Here is a 22,574-nt window from a genome sequence, read left to right on the forward strand (position 1 = left end):
TCCATTTGCCTAAGAATTTCATGAATTCATTGTTTCTAATGCCTGAATAGTTCTCCATTGTGTAGATATACCACAACTTTTGCATCCACTCTTCTGTTGAGGGATACCTGGGTTCTTTCCAGCATCTGGCTATTATAAATAGGGCTGCTATGAACATAGTGTAGCATGTATCCTTATTACATGGTGGGAAATCCTCTGGGTATATGCCCAGGAGTGGTATAGCAGGATCTTCTGGAAGTGAGGTGCCCAGTTTTCGGAGGAACTGCCAGACTGATTTCCAGAGTGGTTGTACCAATTTGCAACCCCACCAGCAGTGGAGGAGTGTTCCTCTTTCTCCACACCCTCTCCAACACCTGCTGTCTCCTGAATTTTTAATCTTAGCCATTCTGACTGGTGTAAGGTGAAATCTCAGTGTTGTTTTTATTTGCATTTCCCTAATGACTAATGAAGTTGAGTATTTTTTAAGATGCTTCTCCATTATCTGAAGTTCTTCAAGTAAAAATTCTTTGTTTAAATCTGTACCCCATTTTTAATAGGGTTGTTTGGTTTTCTGGAGTCTAACTTCTTGAGTTCTTTATATATATTGGATATTAGCCTTCTATCTGATGTAGGATTGGTGAAGATCTTTTCCCAATTTGTTGGTTGCCGATTTGTCCTCTTGATGGTGTCCTTTGCCTTACAGAAACTTTGTAATTTTATGAGGTCCCATTTGTCAATTCTTGATCTTAGAGCATACACTATTGGTGTTCTGTTCAGAAACTTTCTCCCTGTACCAATGTCCTCAAGGGTCTTCGCCAGTTTCTTTTCTATTAGCTTCAGAGTGTCTGGCTTTATGTGGAGGTCCTTGATCCATTTGGATTTGAGCTTAATACAAGGAGACAAGGATGGGTCAATTCGCATTCTTCTGCATGCTGACCTCCAGTTGAACCAGCACCATTTGTTGAAAAGGCTATCTTTATTCCATAGGATGTTTTCAGCCTCTTTGTTGAGGATCAAGTGGCCATAGGTGTGTGGGTTCATTTCTGGATCTTCAATCCTGTTCCATTGATCCTCCTGCCTGTCACTGTACCAATACCGTGCAGTTTTTAACACTATTGCTCTGTAGTATTGCTAGAGGTCAGGGATACTGATTCCCCCAGACTTTCTTTTGTTGCTGAGAATAGTTTTAGCTATCCTGGGTTTTTTGCTATTCCAGATGAATTTGATAATTGCTCTTTCTAACTCTGTGAAGAATTGAGTTGGGATTTTGATGGGTATTGCATTGAATCTGTATATTGCTTTTGGCAAAATGGCCATTTTACCTATATTGATTCTACCGATCCATGAGCATGGGAGGTTTTCCCATTTTTTGAGGTCTTCTTCCATTTCCTTCTTCTGAGTCTTGAAGTTCTTGTCATAGAGATCTTTCACGTGTTTGGTAAGAGTCACCCCAAGATACTTTATACTGTTTGTGGCTATTGTGAAGGGTGTCATTTCCCTAATTTCTTTCTCAGCCTGCTTATCCTTTGAGTATAGGAAGGCCACTGATTTGCTTGTGTTGATTTTATAACCTGCCACTTTGCTGAAGTTGTTTATCAGCTCTAGAAGTTCTCTAGTGGAGTTTTTTGGGTCACTTAGGTAGACTATCATGTCATCTGCAAATAATGATAGTTTGACTTCTTCCTTTCCAATTTGTATCCCTTTGACCTCCTTATGTTGTGTAATTGCCCGAGCTAGTACCTCAAGTACAATATTGAAAAGATAAGGAGAAAGGAGGCAGCCCTGTCTAGTCCCTGATTTTAGTGGGATTGCTTCAAGTTTCTCTCCATTTAGTTTGATGCTGGCTACTGGTTTGCTGTATATTGCTTTTACTATGTTTAGGTTTGGGCCTTGAATTCCTGTTCTTTTCAAGACTTTAAGCATGTAAGGATGCTGAATTTTGTCAAATGCTTTTTCAGCATCCAATGAAATGACCATGTGGTTTTTTTCTTTGAGTTTGTTTATGTAGTGGATTGCATTGATGGATTTCTGTATATTGAACCAACCCTGTATTCCCGGGATAAAGCCTACTTGATTATGGTAGATGATCGTTTTGATGTGTTCTTGGATTCGGTTGGTAAGAATTTTATTGAGTATTTTTGCATCCATGTTCATGAGGGAAATTGGTCTGAAGTTCTCTTTCTTTGTTGAATCTTTGTGTGGTTTTGGTATCAGCGTAATTGTGGCTTTGTAGAAGGAATTGGGTAGTGTTTCTTCTGTTTCTATTTCGTGGAATAGTTTGAAGAGTATTGGTGTTAACTCTTCTTTGAAGGTCTGATAGAATTCTGCACTGAAACCATCTGGTCCAGTGCTTTTATTGGTTGGAAGACTTTCTGTGACTCCTTCTATTTCTTTACGCGTTATGGGACTGCTTAGATGATCTATTTGGTCCTGTCAAGGAAATTGTCCATTTCCTCCAGATTCTCCAGTTGTGTTGAGTACAGGCTCTTGTAGTAGGATCCAATGACTTTTTGGATTTCCTCAGTTTCCGTTGTTATATCTCCCTTTTCATTTCTAAGTTTGTTAATTTGGATACTTTCTCTGTGCACTTTGGTCAGTCTGACTAAGGGTTTATCTATCTTGTTGATTTTCTTAAAGAACCAGCTCCCGGTTTTGTTGATTCTTTGTATGGTTCTCTTTGTTTCTACTTGATTGATTTCGGCCCTGAGTTTGATGATTTCCTGCCTTCTACTCCTCCTGGGTGAAATAGCTTCTTTTTGTTCCAGGGCTTTCAGGTGTGTCATTAAGCTGATAATGTATACTCTCCCCATTTTCTTTTTCGAGGCACCCAGGGCTATGAGTTTTCCTCTTAGCACTGCTTTCATTGTGTCCCAAAGATTTGGGTATGTTCTGTCTTCATTTTCATTGTGTTCTAAAAAGTCTTTAATTGCTTTTTTTATTTCTTCCTTGACCAAGGTATCATTGAGTAGGATATTGTTCAGTTTCCACGTGTATGTGGGTTTTCTGTTGTTTTTGTTGCTATTGAAGACCACTTTTACTCCATAGTGATCTGATAGGAGGCATGGGATTAGTTCGATCTTCTTATATTTGTTGAGGTCTGTCTTGTGACCAATTATATGGTCGATTTTGGAGAAGGTACCATGAGGTGCTGAGAAAAAGGTATATTCTTTGCTTTAGGATAGAATGTTCTCTATATATCTGTTAAATCTAACTGGTCCAAAGCTTCAATTTGTTTCATTGTGTCCCTGTTTAGTTTCTGTTTTCCTGATCAGTCCATTGAGGAAAGTGCAGTGTTGAAGTCATCCACAATTATTGTGTTAGGTGCAATGTGTGCTTTGAGCTTTAATAAAGTTTCTTTTATGAAAGAGGGTGCCCTTGCATTTGGAGCATAGATGTTCAGGATTGAGAGTTCTTCTTGTTGTATTTTTTCTTTGACCAGCAAGAAGTGTCCCTCAGAGTCTCTTTTGATGACTTTGGGTTGAAAGTCAATTTTATCTGATATTAAAATGGCTACTCCAGCTTGTTTCCTGAGACCATTTGCTTGTAAAATTGTCTTCTAGCCTTTTACTCTAAGGTAGTGTTTGTCTTTGACCCTGAGGTGTGTTTCCTGTAAGCAGCAAAATGTAGGGTCCTGTTTACGTATCCAGTCAGTTAGTCTATGTCTTTTTATTGGGGCATTGAGTCCATTGATGTTAAGAGATATTAAGGAATAGTGATTGTTACTTCCTGTCATTTTTGACGTTATTTTTTAAATTTGATTGCTTAACTTCTTTTGGGTTTGATGAAAGGTTACTATCTTGCTTTTTCCAGGGTGAAGTTTCCCTCCTTGTATTGGTGTTTTCCTCCTATTATCCTTTGTATGGCTGGGTTTGTGGATAGATATTGGGTAAACTTGGTTTTGTCATGGAATATCTTAGTTTCTCCATCTACGGTGATTGAGAGTTTTGCTGGATATAGTAGTTTTGGCTGGCATTTGTGTTCTCTTAGAGTCTGCATGAGATCTGCCCAGGATCTTCTAGCCTTCATAGTCTCAGGTGAAAAGTCTGCTGTGATTCTCATAGGTCTTCCTTTATATGTTACTTGGCCTTTTTCTCTTACTGCCTTTAATATTCTTTCTTTGTTTAGAACATTTGGTGTTTTGATTATTATGTGACGGGAAGTATTTCTGTTCTGGTCCAGTCTGTTTGGAGCTCTGCAGGCTTCTTGTATATTCATGGGCATCTATCTCTTTAGGTTAGGGACATTTTCTTCCATAATTTTATTGAAGATATTTGCTGGCCCTTTAAGTTTAAATCTTCACTCTCATCTATGCCTATAATCCTTAGGTTTGGTCTTCTCATTGTGTTCTGGATTTCCTCGATATTTTGGGTTACAAGGTTTTTGCATTTTGCATTTTCTTTAACTGTTGAGTCCATGGTTTCTATGGTATCTTCAGCATCTGAGATTCTTTCTTCTATCTCTTGTATTCTGTTGTTGATATTTGCATCTATGTCCCCTGATTTCTTCCCAAGGCGTTCTATCTCCATACTTGTCTCCCTTTGAGTTTTCTTAGTTGTTACTACTTCTGATTTTAGATCCTGGATGGTTTTGCTTAGCTCCTTCACTTGATTGTTTGTGCTTTCCTGTAATTCTTTAAGAGATTTTTGTGTTTCCTCTTTCATGACCTCAGCCTGTTGACCAAAGTTCTCCTGTATTTCTTTAAGTGTTTTTTGCATTTCCTCATTATTGGATTTTGTATTCTCCTGGATTTCTTTCAATGATTTTTGTGTTTCCCTTGCAAGGGCTTCTAACTTTTGATCCATTTTCTCCTGAATTTCTTTAAGCATGTCCTTCATGTGTTCCTGTACCAGCATCATGACCAGTGATTTTAAATCCAAATCTTGTTTTACTGGTGTGATGGGGTATCCAGGACATGCTGGAAAAGGAGAATTGGGTTCAGATGTTGCCATATTGCCTTGATTTCTGTTAGTGATGTTCCTTTGTTTGCCTTTTGCCATCTAGTTCTCACTGGTGTTAGTTGGTCTTGTCAATGCTGGACTCACCAGTGCAAGCTGCCCCTTCCCAGGTCGCCTCTGGTGCATAGCTTACCTCATGCACTGCCTGGATACAGGGTGCTGTTGCCCAGGCTGTTCAGATCGTGAAGCAGGCACCAGAAGGCTCCCGCTGGGGTCCGGTGGATTCACCGGAGCACACCGACTTCTCCCTGCTGGCCACCCGGAAGCCCCTCTTGCTTCTTGCAGGACCTGGAGATGTGGTGTTCCTGCCCAGGCTGATCTGGATCCAGAAGCGGAGAAATCTGAGTGCTCCCGCCAGTGCCCTCAGGTCTGAAACATGGAAAATGATCTTTAAAAGGTTAATCCTTTGTTACTTTTAAACAATTTCCCAATGATGACACCATAACATTGTTTTAATAGGAAAAACATAAACAAGTTTTGTAAGTTTAATTTTTCATGAAAAAGTTTCAACTTCTCCCTAATTGTAGCTTTTTGGTTACACAAAGAGTATCACAAAAATCACTTTGAGTTTTAGTATTTAAAAGCTAGTTTGGGGGTTCTAGCGAGGGAGTGCAGTACACCTTTATCTTGGACTAAAGGTGTGTCCTCCTGTATTTGGAAAGCCATGCTTTTGGACCTATTGTGAAGCTTTGGGAGAAACACACAATGAACAGTGTAAGAGGAAGAGATGCCTGCGCAGCTTGACACCTTGGCCCAGGCATCTCTGGCAACTCTGGGGTGATGGATGTCATAGCCAGATAATCCTCATAATGCAAATTTTCATCTTTTACAAAAACTGTATATGACACAATTTGTCAAACCATTTTGTATTTCTGTTGTTATTTCCACCAATGAATTTCTTTTACCAAATAAACTTTAACTGATACATGAAAAAAAGAACTTTAGGAGAAAAATGATCAAAAGCTTGAAGCCCTTACAAGAGAAACACAAAAATCATTTAAAGAAATTCAGGATAATATGGATCAGAAGTTAGTAGCCAATAAGGAAGAAATGCAAAAATCATTTAAAGAAATACGGCAGAAATTTGATCAACAAGCATAATTCATGAAAGGAGAAACACAAAAATCTCTCAAAGAATTGTAGGAAAACACAACCAAGCAAGTGAAGGAACTGAGCAAAAACTTCCAGTATCTAAAAACAGAAGTAGAAACAACTAGGAAAGCACAAATGAAGACAACTTTGGAGATAGAAAACCTTGGGAAGAAATCAGGGGCCAACAATGCCAATGTCAACAACAGAATACAAGAGATAGAAGAAAGAATCTCAGATGCCAAAGATACCATAGAAACCATGGACTCAACAGTCAAAGAAAATGCAAAATGCAAAAAGCTTGTAAACCAAAACATTCAGGAAATCCAGGACACAATGAGAAAGCCAAACCTAAGGATTATAAGCATTGATGAGAGTGAAGATTTACAACTTAAAATGCCAGCAAATATCTTCAACAAAATTATGGAAGAAAACTTCCCAACATAAAGAGAGAAATACCCATGAATATACAAGAAGCCTACAGAACTCCAAGACTGGACCATAACAGAACTACCTCCCAACACATAATAATCAAAACCCCAATGTACTAAACAAAGAAAGAATACTTAGGGCAGTAAGAGAAAAAGGGCAAGTAACATATAAAGGAAGACCTACCAGAATTACACCAGACTTTTCACCAGAGACCATGAAAGCTAGAAGATCCTGGGCAGAGCTCATGCAGACTCTAAGAGAACACAAATGCTAGCCAAGACTACTATACCCGGAGAATCTATCAATCACTATAGATGGAGAAACCAATATATTCCATGACAAAACCAAATTTACACAATATCTTTCTACAGACCCAGCCCCACAAAGGATAATAGGGGGGAAACACCATTACAAAAAGGGCAACTATACCCTGGAAAAAGCAGGATATTAAACTTCTTTCATCAAATCCAAAAGAAGATAACCACACAAGTATAAAATTAACATCAAAAATGATAGGAAGCAATAACCACTACTCCTTAATATCTCTTAATCTCAATGGTCTCAATTCCCCAATAAAAAGACATAGACTAACAGACTGGTTACTGAAACAGGACTCTACATTTTGCTGCATACAGGAAACACACCTCAGGGTCAAAGACAAACACTACCTTAGAGTAAAAGACTGGAAGACAATTCTACAAGCAAATGGTCTCAGGAAACAAGCCAAGTAGCCATTCTAATATCAGATAAAATTGACTTTCAACCTAATGTTGTCAAAAGACACAAGGAAGGACACTTCTTGCTGGTCACATGAAAAATCCAACAAGAAGAACTCTCAATCCTGAACATTTACGCTCCAAATACAAGGGTGCCCTCATTCATAAAAGAAACTTTACTAAAGTTCAAAGCACACATTGCACCTAACACAATAATTGTGGGTGACTTCAACACACCACTCTCATCAATGGACCGATCAGGAAAACAGAAATTAAACAGGGACACAGTAAAACTAATTGAAGTTTTGGCCCAATTGGATTTAACAGATATATATAGAACTTTTCATCCCACAGCAAAAGAATATACCTTTTTCTCAGCACATCATGGTACGTTCTCAAAAACTGATCATATAGTTGGTCACAAGACAGACCTCAATAAATATAAGAAGATTGAAATAATCCCATGCCTCCTATAAGATCACTGTGGAGTAAAAGTGGTCTTTAATAACAATAAAAACAACAGAAAGCCCACACACACATGGAAACTGAACAATACTCTACTCAATGATACCTTGGTCAAGGAAGAAATAAAGAAAGAAATCAAAGATTTTTAAGGATTTAACGAAAATGAAGGCACATCATACCCAAATCTATGGGATACAATGAAAGAAGTGCTAAGAGGAAAACTCAGTCTGGCAATCCCTCAGAAAACTGGGCATGTCACTTCCGAAAGATCCTGCTATACCACTCCGGGGCATATACCCAGAGGATTCCCCAGCATGTAATAAGGATACATGTTCTGCTATGTTCATAGCAGCCCTATTTATAATAGCCAGAAGCTGGAAAGAACACAGGTATCCCTCAACAGAAGAATGGATGCAAAAAATGTGGTATATCTACACAATGGAGTACTATTCAGACATTAGAAACAATGAATTCATGAAATTCTTAGGCAAATGGATGGAGTTGGAGAACATCATACTAAGTGAGGTAACCCAGTCTCAAAAGATCAATCATGGTATGCACTCACTAATAAGTGGATATTAGCTTGGAAAACTGGAATATGCAAAACATAATCCACACTTCAAATGAGGTACAAGAAGAACGGAGGAGTGGCCCCTAGTTCTGGAAAGAACCAGTGTAGCAGTATAAGACAAAACCAGAACATGGAAGTGGGAAGGGATGGGTGGGAGAACAGAGGGAGGGAAGGGGGCTTATGTGACTTTTGGGGAGTGGGGAAACAGAAAAGGGGAAATCATTTGAAATGTAAATAAAATATATCTATAAATATAAATAAAATTTAAAAAAAAGAAATTGGACAGATCATACAGTAAAAGATTAATGGAACAAGTGAAAGCCCTGGAAGAAAAGGAATCTAATTCACCCAGGAAATAAGAAGACAGGAAATCATCAAACTCGGGGCTGAAATCAATTAAGTAGAAACTAAGAGAACCATACAAAGAATCAACAAAACCAAAGGCTGGTTCTTTGAAAAAGTCAACAAGATAGATAAACCCTTAGCCAGACTAAACAAAGGGCACAGAGTCAGTATCCAAATTAACAAAATTAGAAATGAAAAGGGAGATATTACAACAGAAACTGAGGAAATTCAAAAAAAATCATCAGATCCTACTAAAAAAGCCTGTACTCAACACAACTAGAGAATCTGGAGGAAATGGACAATTTCTTAGACAGATACCAAATACCAAAATTAACTTAGGATCAAATAGATCATCTAAACAGACCCATAACCCCTAAAGAAATAGAAGGAGGTTATAGATAGCCTTCTGACCAAAAAAAAGCACAGGACCAGATGGTTTTAGTGCAGAATTCTAACAGACCTTCAAAGAAGACTTAAAACCAGTACTCTTCAAACTATTCCACCGAATAGAAACAGAAGGAAAACCACCCAACTCCTTCTACGAAGCCACAAGTACGCTGATACCAAAACCACACAAAGATCCAACTAAGAAAGATAATTTCAGGCCAATTTCCCTTTTGAATATTGATGCAAAAATACTCAATAAAATTCTTTCCCACCAAATCCAAGAACACATCAAACCGATCATCCACCATGGTCAAGTATGCACGGATGCAGGGATGGTTCAATATATGGAAATCCATCAATGTTATCCACTACATAAACAAACTCAAAGAAAAAAACCACATGATCATTTCATTAGATGCTGGAAAAGCATTTGACAAAATTCAGCATCCTTTCATGATAAAAGTCTTGGAAAGGACAGGAATTAAAGGCCCATATCTAAACATAGTAAAAGCAAAATACAGCAAAGCGGTAGCCAACATCAAACCAAATGGAGAGAAACTTGAAGCAATCCCACTAAAATCGGGGACTAGACAAGGTTGCCCCCTCTCTCCATATCTTTTCAATATAGTTCTTGAAGTCCTAGCTAGAGCAATTAGACAACATAAGGAGGTCAAAGGGATACAAATCAGAAAGGAAGAAGTCAAACTATCACTATTTGCAGATGATATGATAGTATACTTAAGTGACCCAATAAATTCTACTAGAGAACTCCTACAGCTGATAAACAACTTCAGCAAAGTGGCTGGCTACAAAATCACCTCAAGCAAATCAGTAGCCTTTATATACTCAAAGGATATACAGACTGAGAAAGAAATTAGGGAAATGACACCCTTCACAATAGCCACAAACAGCATAGAGTAACTTAGTGTGACTCTAACCAAACAAGTGAAAGACCTATATGACAAAAACTTCAGATCTCTGAAGAGGGAAATCAAAGAGGATCTCAGAAAATGGAAAAAACTTTGATGCTCATGGATTGGCATGATTAGTATAGTTAAAATGGCAATCTTGCCAAATGCAATCTACAGATTCAATGCAATCCCCATCAAAATCCCAACTCAGTTCTTCATAGAGCTAGAAAGAGCAATTCTCAAATTCATCTGGAATAACAAAAAAACCCAGGATAGCTAAAACTATTCTCAACAGTAAAACAACTTCTGGGGGCTTCAGTATCCCAGACCTCAAACTTTACCACAGAGCAATAGTGATAAAAACTGCATGGTATTGGTACAATGTCAGGCAAGCAGATCAATGGAATAGGATTGAAGACCCAGGAATGAATCCACACACCTATGGTCACTTGATCTTCAACAAAGGAGCTGAAAGCATCCAGTGGAAAATAGATAGCCTTTTCAACAAATGGTGCTGGTTCAATTGGAGGTCAGCATGCAGAAGAATGACAATTGATCCATTCTTATCTGCTTGTACTAAGCTCAACTCCAAATGGATCAAGGACCTCCACATAAAACCTGACACACTGAAACTAATAGAAAACAAACTGGGGAAGACACTTGAGGACCTGGGCACAGGCAAAAAGTTACTGAATAGAACACCAATAGCTTAAGCTCTAAGATCAAGAATAGACAAATGGGACCTCATAAAACTACAAAGTTTATGTAAGGCAAAGGACACTATCAAAAGGACAAAACTTCAACCAACAGATTGGGAAAAGATTTTCACCAACTCTAAATTCGACAGAGGGCTAATATCTAATATATACAAAGAACTCAAGAAGGTAGAACCAAGAGAATGAAATAACCCCATTAAAAAGTGGGGTACAAAGCTAAACAAAGAATTTTTACATGAAGAACTTCGGAGGGCTGAGAAGCACCTTAAGAAATGTTCAGCATCATTAATCCTTAGGGAAATGCAAATCAAAACAACCCTGAGATTTCACCTCACACCAGTCAGAATGGCTAAGGTCAAAAACTCAGGAGACAGCAGGTGTTGGCGAGGATGTGGAGAAAGAGGAACACTCCTCAACTGCTGGTGGGATTGCAAATTGGTGCAGCCACTTTGGAAATCAGTCTGGCGCTTCCTCAGAAATCTGGGCATGACACTTCCAGAGAACCCTGCTTTACCACTCCTGTGCATATACCCATAGGATTCCCTGGCATGCAATAAGGATACATGCCCCACTATGTTCCTAGCAGCCCTATTTGTAGTAGACAGAAGCTGGAAAGAACTCAGGCATCCCTCACTGGAGGAATGGATAAAAAATATGTGGTATATTTACACAATGGAGTACTATTCAGCCATTAGAAACAATGAATTCATGAAATTCTTAGACAAATGGATGGAGTTGGAGAATATCATACTAATTGAGGTAACCCAGTCTCAAAAGATCAATCATGGTATGCACTCACTGAGAAGTGGATATTAGCTTAGAAACTTTTTGACTATCAAAGACATAATCCACATATTGAATGATGTCCAAGAACAATGGAGGAGTGGTCCCTGGTTCTGGAAAGACTCAGTGCAGCAGTATAGGGGAATACCAGAACAGGGATGTGAGAAGGAGTAGATGAGGGAACAGGGGGAGGAAAGAGGGCTTATGGGACTTTCAAGGAGTCAGGAGCCAAAAAAGGGGAAATCATTTGAAATGTAAGAATATATGGAATTAAAAAAAAAGAATCTGCTGTGGGGAATAATACACTGAATGGACCTGTGGAATTTCAGGTTACTGTGGATTTTTCTGCTTTCAGAAAGGGAACTCCAGCAATGAAGATAATGAAACTAAAGCCAAGAAACATGGGATTTGGACAGAAGCAACCTATCAGAAGGCAAGATTTGGTTGTAAGTTGGAGCATGGAGGGAGAACACTTAAGGTTTAAAAAGCCTGGTTCTCGGTTCTAATTCATCTTGCAATGTATTAAAGTCTAAAATAATATATATGGGATTTTGACAAATTTTGCTAATTTCAATAGAGAGATGGGTACTGTCTTAGCCAGGGTTTCTATTCCTGCACAAACATCATGACCAAGAAGCAAGTTGGGGAGGAAAGGGTTTATTCAGCTTACAGTTCTGCATTGTTGTTCATCGCAAAAGGAAGTCAGGACTGGAACTCAAGCAGGTCAGGAAGCAGGAGCTGATGCAGAAGCCATGGAGTGATGTTCCTTACTAGCTTGCTTCCCCTGGCTTGCTCAGCCTGATCTCTAATAGAACCCAAGAATATTAACCCAAAAGTGGTACCACTCACAACGGGCCCTCCCCCCTTGATCAATAATTGAGAAAATGCCCCACAGTTGGGTCGCATGGAGGCACTTCCCCAACTGAAACTCCTTTCTCTGTGATAACTCCAGCCTGTGTCAAGTTGACACACAAAACCAGCCAGTACATGTACAGAGGATTTTTTAAAGAAATAATGTGAAAGACTCTCAAAATTTGGTTTATACTACTTTATATGTACTTGCACAAAAAGGAATGTATTTTCAATTACAAATCCCACACAGATGTTTAGGTATAACTGGAATAGGAATAAAGATCTTCGCAAAAAGTAAATGAAAAAAGGATGAAATTGTATCGGATGTATTTGGAACTCTCTTAAACACTAGGTGTGGGTGCACATGCTATTTGTCCCACTATTTTTCAGGAAGAAGCATGGAGATTTCAATGGCTTGGGGGCCAGCCTAATCTAAGAAGTGAGTTATAGCCAGGGCTACTTTAGTGAGGACTTTTCTCAAATGATAAGAACATCAGCTTCAAAAGCAGCAGCAGCAGCAGCAACAGCAACAAAAACAACAACAAAAGATACAAACCAGTGCATTTACAATCAAAATCTGTCTTCATCCAGTTTTTCTCAAAAGACTCTGAATTTGAGTTCTTCTGTCACATCTCCTTTCTAATTCTAGATCTGACAGAGTATCACCGTGGAGAAAAGTAGTCTATAGCCACTGAAGACTGATAACCCAAGACCAGTTAGTGAGACTCATATTCTCTACACCCAGAGCATTCTCTGATTCTGAAGCAGTGAGGCACCTCTGTCTCATTAAATTCCCTCTGGACCTACCTGCAAACTAAAAACTGCCAGGTTACTGGATATCTGAGTCATGCTAAATAATAAATATATTTTGTTTACTGTATAGATGGATGATGTTCTCTCTATGAAAAACAAAATACCCGAGACTTTGTTGAACTTTAAGAGCCTAGTCATTGAATCCCTGCCCAACACTGTTTTCTTTCATTTATTTAGTTGCTACATCTTTACTTAGTCTTAGATGTATCTTTGAGACACAGTCCCTTTCTAAGGCTTTTATTTATTTCAAACACCATCTCCCAGAATCCTTGTACCTCAGCTTCTTCCTAGTACAATGATAGGTTAGCATCTACCCGCTGACTGAGTTGTATTTGCCTGTGTCCCACATAATTTTGAGTGTAAACCAAGTGTATATTTCTTTATGTTTGATATTAGGGACATCTACATCAAACGTGAAAAAAATCTTCAGAGAACATTGTTACAACTATGAAATAAGTTCTGAAATATATAATACCTAAGTTGGGAGCTCTGTCAATCATTTGCTATGTTAGCTACTCAAAAGGTTGAGGCTTGCATCCATTGGTTGCTTTTTTCCCAAACTGATGTTGCCTGGATTATTTTCATTATCTCCATTGTTGGAGTTAATTTTGTGAAAATCAAAAACTTCATGCTACGCTAAGAATCCAGAGCCCATTCAGAGAATCATTCCCAACTGCTGAGTCTTATTTTATTATTTAGTCACATATTAGTAAACTGAGTGAGGGGTTATTTATTTACATTGGTTTGGAGGAAGGTAGAGTTTTTGTTTTGTTTTTGTTATGTTTTGTTTTGTTAATACATGGTCTAGATCTGCAGATTAATTTGGAACTTTTAAGTTTCACCAATTCTCCTGCTTCAATGATGGGACTGTAGCCAGCCTGACAATGACAAACATGGCCCTGGCAGCCTCTGACCTTGTCCCCAATATCTGTGCATTGCTGAAAACAATTAGATTACACTTCAAAAGGTAGCCCCCAAGTCCTTGCCTTTATATGGACCTTTCCTCCTCTTGAGGCCCACTATCAAGGCCAATCATTAAAGTCCAGCAGTGAAAATCTCCTTTTGGTTTATTTAATTATCAAGCTGAATTAAATACCTCAAGGGGCTTCACATGGGGCTTGCACTTTTAGCTTTATAACATATCTTCTGCCTATAGGCTAGGTATTATTCTCTATCCCGAGGGAGTCCTTTGCACCTAAAGGCAAACAGTCCTTTACTCTCTCCCTTGCTCCCTTTCCCTTCACCTTTGTCTTCTGGCACCTGTCTTGTCTCATATCACTTGCCCTTGTCCCTCTGATGCACATGGATCTCTTTTGTGCTAAGCACTTGGTTTTAGAGTGTCTTGGGCTGACTCTGAGGATCCTTACATAATGATCCATTCCTGGCTTGTGGCCAGATATATCTTCCGTTCTCTGTAAGCATCCTTCCAAAAAACTCATGGTTTAAAATTGTCTTGGAATAGTAACAGAATCTCGTGAAGAACATAGTGGTACATTTTTTAAAAAGAAAGTAGCCTGAAATGGAGGTGTACATATTTATTCTCAGCACTCCATTGCCTCTAGAGAAGAAGATAAGACCCATAACAAGCCAGTGAGACAGCGATCCATAGATGTAGACATAGGGACCAGCAATGATGTCAAAGATAAGAATTGAAGAGCATACTGTCATAATTTCCATAGAGAACATCCTCTTCTCTGAAACCTAATGTGAGTCACCTCAATATCTTAAGCTGCACTGCACATGAATGTTGGGAGTCCCCTGTGAGTAATTGTCAGAGGGAACCAGGTGATGGTGTTAGGATAATTTCTCTGAAGTTCTTGTAAGCCAACATATAAACTGTTCTGTAAGTATGAAAAAATAAATGGCTTAAGGTCACTTCATGTCATTCTTGTTTTGATATCATAGCTCTGAGTATTTATGTGCTGCAAATATTATCTTCCAGCAAAGGATAAATACAGAGACATAGTTCTTGAAATGTTCATGCCTTGGTATTCACTTGGTCCTTGTTTTATTAACTGCCAAAGAATCCTGTCCCCTCATCTCATGTTTCTCCACGTCTAATTCTGTCACTGTGAATTGAATGTACTACTTATTAATTTCTTTCTCAAACATTGAGCTCAATGGGGAATCATGTTCTTTGGTTCCCATTAATGGCACCTGTTTCTGGGATGAAATGAACTTCACAAATCTAACATTGATATAATTATGGTGATGTGGAATGAAGAAAACAGACACAGGTATAGAAATGCTGGAAAATATTAGGCCCTGTGCTCTGATAGGGACATACCAGCAACCCAGAAAGTCAAAACATTTCTTGTATGCAGTCAACATTGTGTGTGTGGAGGTCAATCTCATAAAACGGTACCTCTATTGTAACACACTCAAACTACAATAATCCTAGAGAAGAGAGTGCTTGATCCATCATAATGATGGATGTTAATGAACATCCATTCATTAGCTCAGAGAGAGATCTTGGCTTTCCAATGTATCTCAGACCTTTAGGTGATTGACATTCCCATGCTTCATTCAGCAGTGTGCATTCACTTAGGAGTTCATCAATACCCAATACTAAGCTTCCATTTCCCTGTTTCACAATCAATCCTACAGTATTTCTACTTAACAGATAATTGGTTCTCAAGATTATAAATGAAGGACCCACCACACTTAGAGCATTGGGTTGTTTCAAAGGTGACTTTCTTGGGTTGTCTTTTGGCCCTGAGTATATCCAGGAGCTCAGGACAAAAATATTTGAGTCTATGTGATAGTATTATACCACTCTCATCATAGCACTCCAAAGGGGCAGGGTACCGCTCAAAGGTCAGCTGACTCAACTGGGCTGTGTGGTGTAGAATTTGTTTCAGGATAGACAGAGAGATATTATTATTATAGAAATCAACCACTCTGAGATGAGAACATTGGCTTAAGGCAGGCAACAGGACACTGAAATGAGAGTCCTCTAAATAACATGACTCCAAATCCAGGGTTTGCAGAGTATCTCTAACTCTCTCAAGGAGAGACACAAGAGGTACAAGGAATAAATCACTTAAACATCTATCACCAAGAAGCAGTTGTTTGAGCTCAAAAATATTCAGACAATAGGGCAGGTAATCCAAGTCTGACTGTGAGAGTTCACAGTCAGCGATGCAAAGTGTCTTCAAAGGCTTCTTCAGGCACCTGAGTAGAGAACAAATGATTGCTTTTTTTTGCAAAGGGTGAAGATATGATTGGCAGCTAAGCAGATGACACTTTTCCCAAACTCATTCTGACTATATATTGAGGTCAACTCTATAACACAGCCTTCTGTTGTCTACTGACACAACTCAAACATTTTTAGTCTGAGGTCTGTACATATCACCATAGGCACAATTCAGGGCATTGTTGGAGACCACAGCAATGGATATATCAGGCCAAAACGGTACAGGTAGGAATGACTACCTGTCTCAAGCAAAATATAACAACTACTATTTATGCTCCTCCAAAATCCATGATCCTGTCTTCCCCTTGAAACCCAGGGTTGCATATTTCTCATCTACTCAATCTCTTTCTTGACTTAAAAACCTTTCACACATTAGCAATTAAAAGCCTATTTATGCATAGGCATAAATATTGTAGCATAGAGCGTGTCTGCTCATATATGCTATGTTTCTAAAAGTGTTAGGATTATACTGGCCAGATCATCAAGGACTCCCTTGTTTCAAAACAAAAATAATATTAGAGATATGTTTTCTCTGGTCTAGTGGACCCTCTCAGTCCTTCCTTACCTGAGGTATTCTTTAAGGTTGCCTTTTACATAGGAGACATCCTGTACATAGAGTTTCTTGAGACTCTGGAATGTGGGATGTTGCGAAACCAATCTGAATATTTTCTCCTCATCAAGCTTTTTCGAATCACCCGTGAAGAAGGTACCTGTGATGTGGTCTAGAATGAGTGTGGAAAGACTGTTCATCTGTCTCAAGTGGGAAATAAGAAAAGCCAAGTCTTCTACACAGATATTACTTAGGACAAGTGTCTGTATACAGCCTGCATGTACAATTTTGAAGATTTCTATGACTGTGGCTTCGGTTAAGCCATGAATCTTCAGCATTCTACAGCACAGATGAATGGAATCTTTTCTCTGCTGAACCCACTGAAACAAGTACGTGGTAGATTCATCAAGTGTGCCCTCCATGAAATGGAGTTCACTCATCAATTTCAATTCTTTCTTCACCTCACAGTCAAGACTCTTCTTCATTGGCTGATTCTGTGTCATGAACTCTGAAAAGCCTTCACCTTCATGGGATTCACCCAACAAGCCATATTTTTTATTAGTCAAATTGAGCACTCTGAGTTTGCACCTATTGTGAGAGAAAAGAAAGTGATTCTTAGAAGATAATAGAGAAAAACACATCTTACACACTACACATGGATTCTCTTCACATCTCATACATCAGGTCTTTCTTCCAAAACTTTGTCTTTTCCTGTGCCTAGAATTAAATTCTACGTGTCACATACTCAGTAAATACTAACCATTTTTTTTTGCAAGACAAGCATTCTTAACCATGTCTTACTTCCCCTTCATTCCAGGCTCCTTATCCCCAACCTCATTCCACTTGTACCTTTGAGGAATGAAAGAAAGATCCATTCCTCACTAGGTATGTCTACTTTTTTGTCTTCTACATTAGCAATTCTTTGCAGAGATAGCTGAGACTAAGGTAAAGCTTCTACATCCCTCTAATCCTCTACACCCAGGGAAAAGTAGATATGAATGTGGGGTGAAGAAAAAAATTGAAGACCAGAAGCCTCTAATCCATGGTTGGTCAAATATTCTCTGAACCTAAATTGCTCATTCTCAGCCCTCAGAGAACATTCCTCCAATCCCAGTTGATCTTGCCTACCTGGAAGTATCCTTTTGTGCAAGCAGTATATCTAATCCCTCAAGCATAGCCTTCAAAGTCTCCAGGTTGCATTTATTTATCAACGTTCCTAAAAAAAGATATGGGAAGGGCCACAGAGGTATTATGGCCTTTAAGATCTTTGTATGTCCATCAGTGAAGGCTTCCTCAAACATTAGTTGGAATAGCACATCAGACAGGTACTTGAGAACAGAAATGGCCAATGTCTCATCCTTCAGTAGTCTCTGAATTGACAGCTTCTGGAGGGTGGGTGGGGAGTAAATATTCACTGTGTCTTCTTCTGAAGATGAAGAAGATAGATTCTAGGGATGCAGGTAAAAAATATACCATTAATGACAAGAATCTTGGGAAGAATTTCTGCCCACACAATGAAGTGTGAGGATTAGATAACTACTGATGAGCATGAGTTTAGCTATTTGAGCACCCTCAGTTTTTTTTCTTGGTTTTCAGAGATAGGGTCTTTATAGAGCTACCTGTATTGTTGGCTGTCCTGAAAGTTGCTTTATGGACCACACTGGTCTCAACCTCAATGAGATTGGCCAGCCCGTGCCTCCATATGGCTGAGATTACATATGTGTTCCACCAATGTTCAGCCTGTGCCACCATAGCATACCTAATCAAGAACTGCCTGGTCTGGCCTGGGTGGATTTTACTGCCATAATTCTCTCTGGCATTGTGAAGCATCTCCAAAGTATCCTGGTTCCCAAAGGCCACATCTAATTGCAGCAAGGGTGAATACATCCCACTGGGAAGGGATCACCAGGAACTCTGAAGGCTCAGGCAGTTGTTTAATGATCAATAGACTGTGCTTCCCTTTCCAGGCCTTCAAAGAAAGCAAAGGAAAACAGTTTCCCATCTTCCACAATCTCTATTCGGGTACACTGCATGAAATAACTCACAACATATTTGAAAGTCCTCTCACTAATTATTGACATTAATCTTTGATTATCACCCATACTGGCCTTTTGGAGAGGGAGTTGAAAAGGCTCCAAGCTTGACTTCTGCAAGCTACAGAGCTAAAGAGAGTAGGAAAAACCACTAAAGTCAGTAAGCCTTCAGTAGTCATTGACACAGTCTGTAACTCTTTACAAACCATGCAGAAAGTAGACACTATGAGATGGAGATTATAATTTACATGGTAAATTCAGGAGTTTCACTAGCTCAATGTCATACTTTGAAACAACTTTAGCACCAGAACAGTTAGCCTGAGACCTGAAACAACCAATGGAATACCAAAACAAGTAAGAAAAAGGAATGGAAAATTTAATTTCAAGGGATATTCAAATTTTAATATCTTTAAATATCTTTAAAACACTTAAAAAGAATCAGGCAAATTTCTGAAATTTTGAACACATCCTGGGTTCTGTGAAAAGATTATACCATGTATCAATCAGCACATGGGAATACCTTATTTGTTTGTTTGTTTATTGTTTTATGTTTTACTTCTTTGAGATATGGTCTTATCCATGACTGTTTTGAAAATTGCTATATGAATTTGACTGGCTGGCCTTTAGTCAGTCTCTGCTCCATGCTTTGTCTCCTTTATTTCTCCTGTGGGTATTTTGTTCATTTTCTCAGAGGAACCCAAGCACTCCCACTTCTTTCCTCCTTCTTCTTGAGCTTCCTGTGGTCTGTGGATTGTAACTTGTTTACGTTGAGCTTTTGGGATAACATCCACTTATCAGTGAGTGAATAGACCATGTGTATTCTTTTGTAATTGGATTACCTTGTTCAGGATGATACTTTCTAGTTCCATCTATTTGCCTAAGAATTTCATGAATTCATTGTTTTTAATAGCTGAATAGTACTCTACTGTGTATATATACCAGTTTCTGTATCCATCTCTGTGTTGAAGAACATCTGGATTCTACCTAGGGATTCATCCTATAAACAGTTACCAAACCCTGACACTGTTATGGATGAAAAGAAGTACATACCAAAATGAGCAAGTCATGGTTGTCTCCAGATGGGCCCAGCCAGAGACTTACACATACAGAGGCAGATGCTGGCAACCAACTATTGGACTGACTGTGGGGTCCCCAATGGAGGAGTTGGAGGATGGTCCAAAGGAGCTGAAGGGATTTACAACCCCATGGGAAAAACAAGGATGTTGGCCACCCGGATGACCCAGGTCTACCAGGGACTAAACAATCAACCAAGGGGTACATATGGTTTCAGCCAAAAATGTGGCAGAGGAATGCCTTGTTGGGGATCAGTGGGAGGAGTTGTCCTTAGCAATGTGAAGGCGCAATAGATGCCCCAACAAAGGGAAATTGAGCAGGGGATGGGGGAGTGGGAGTGAGTCAATAGGCAGCATGTATTTGGAGAAAGGGGGAGTGAGGAGGGTTGGAGGTTTTTGCGGAGGAGGGAAAGCAGGAAAGGTTTTAGCATTTGAAATGTAAATAAAGATTAATTCAATAAAAAAATAAATTTGGCTGGCATCAAACTTAAGACACCATCTAACCTCTGCCTTTCTATTGTATTCAAGGGAGTGTATGGGAGGAGAGGAGTAAAGAAGACTGTGATTGAGATATAAGGTATATTAAACACACACACACACACACACACACACACATACACACACACGCACACATATGCTGGTTTCTTCTTCGAAGTTTGAGAATATGCTGAGTACCATGAAAATAAGAGACTATGTATCAGTGAAGAGATACAAGTACCATTTGTTTTTTTTAAGCATTTTTTAGTTGCTTGTTTTGCCTTATTTACTTAGTCATGTATCTTTTTATTTAATGAATATGAGTACACAGTCCCTGCCTTCACAGACACTTAAAGAAGGCATCAGATCCCATTACTGATGATTGTAAGCTACCATGTAGTTATTGGGAATTAAACTCTCTGGAAGGACACTCAGTGTTCTGAGCCAACTCTCCAGCCCCTTATTTTGCCATTTTTAAAGACACATATAATAACTAGCATTTTACACTTCCAGCTTTCCTCTGCCTTCCTATTGCTGGGATTAAAAGCACAGCAAACAATTCCAGTTTAAAAGTGACATAAAGATCAGTAGTAAAGGGACTCATATCTGTCATACCAGTGCTGAGTCTTTGAATTCAGGCTCACCCTGACATTTTTTGTTGAGGCTGTCTCAAATGAAAAACAAATCAATATAAAGCAAAATATCCTGCAGAAATCACAATGACCAATTAATAATAATTGGATGTAATGGAGAACACACTCGGATAATTCTACTTAAGCAGCCCTCAGGTGATCTAAGTAGGAGAATCCCTGTGAGGTTTAGATCTTTTTGTATATTTACATTTGAACCATTTCCCCCTCCTACAGTTTTTCATTAAATTCTACCTACCCCTTGCCTTCAAGAGGGTGGTCCCCTTCTGTAGGGCTTTAAGTCTCTATAGTATTAGGCACTTCTTCTCTCACTGAAGCTAGAGCAGGCAGTCCTCTGCTGTACTAAAGTGCCTGGGGTTTGGACCAGACTGTATATGCTGCCTGGTTGGGTAATTCAGTCTCTGGGAGCACCCAGTTGCCCAGGTTAGTTAAGACTAGTGGTGTTCATATGGGGTCAACCTCCTCTTCTCTTCAGCTTCTTCAAAACTTTCCCTAATTCAACCAGAGTAAAATATTGAATGGCCAAAAAGCACTTAAAGAAATACTCAAAAGTCCTTGGTCATCAGGTAAATGCAAATCAAGATGACCTTGAGATCCTATCTAACAACTGTCAGAAAGGTAAAGATCAAAAACTCAGGTGACTGCTCATGATGGTGAGGATACGGAGAAAGAAAATACTCTTCCATTGCTGTGAGATTGCAAACTGGTGCAACCACTCTGGAAATGAATGTGGTGGTTCCTCAGAAAATTGAAAACAGTTCTACCTGATGAGCAAGCTATACCACTCTTGAGCATATATTCGAAAGATGGCCCTCCATACGACAAGACAGATGCTCCACTATATTCAAAGCTGCCTAATTTGTAATAACCAGAAGCTGGAAACAGCCCAGATAGCCCTCAACCCAAGAATGGATACAGAAAACGTGATTCATTTACACAATGGAATACTATTCACCTATTCAAAACCAGGACATCATGAATTTTGCACATAAATGGATGGAACTAGAAAAATACCATCCTGTTTCATAACATGTATGGTATATACTAACTGGTAAGTGGATATTAGCCAAAAAGTACAGAATACCGAGATTGCAGGCCAGGCAATCTTATCTAGAAGAACTCATCTCAAAAAAAGAAGAAACAACATGTAATAGTGTATACAACCAAAATTTCAATTGATAACAAGGCTAGACTAGCTTGCATGGGATGAGGTATCCTTATGGAGCAAAAGGACTTACTTGATCTGGACACTGGTAACAAAACACCATATTCAGGCAGGGGAAGGCTGTGACTCCAAATTGCAAGAGACTGAGAGTTTCTCTGCCTGCTTTGACTTATTGTATATGTTTCAGCTGAACCCTCACTTTGTAGCCACACCCTCCCAGCCAAAGGCAGCTTCTGATTCAATAATTAAGTCTCCACCTACCTGCTCATTTTCAGATTTGAACAGTGCTGCTAAATTGGATCTGTACACTGGAGGAATCTTAGACCAGATCCATAGTCAAGAATTTATTTATTGAAGCCAAGTGATTGTGCCTGATGCCTTTGCTCACATCACTTGTAAAGCAGATTTAGGGGGAT

General features: G+C 39.0%; 1 protein-coding gene across 1 annotated transcript; it reads right to left on the minus strand.

The window, feature by feature from the left end:
• Positions 1–15,486: 15,486 nt before the first annotated feature.
• On the minus strand, positions 15,487–22,261 carry LOC127681594 (oogenesin-1-like). Its single transcript, XM_052177988.1, has 4 exons — positions 22,232–22,261; positions 17,889–18,208; positions 16,776–17,348; positions 15,487–16,188 (listed from the first exon to the last, which is right to left on the minus strand). Exons 1-4 carry the CDS (start codon positions 22,259–22,261, stop codon positions 15,627–15,629), a joined length of 1,485 nt encoding a protein of 494 aa, XP_052033948.1. The 3' UTR covers positions 15,487–15,626.
• Positions 22,262–22,574: the final 313 nt, after the last annotated feature.

The sequence above is a fragment of the Apodemus sylvaticus genome, chromosome 3, assembly GCF_947179515.1.
Source record: "Apodemus sylvaticus chromosome 3, mApoSyl1.1, whole genome shotgun sequence".
NCBI classification, from domain to species: domain Eukaryota; kingdom Metazoa; phylum Chordata; class Mammalia; order Rodentia; family Muridae; genus Apodemus; species Apodemus sylvaticus.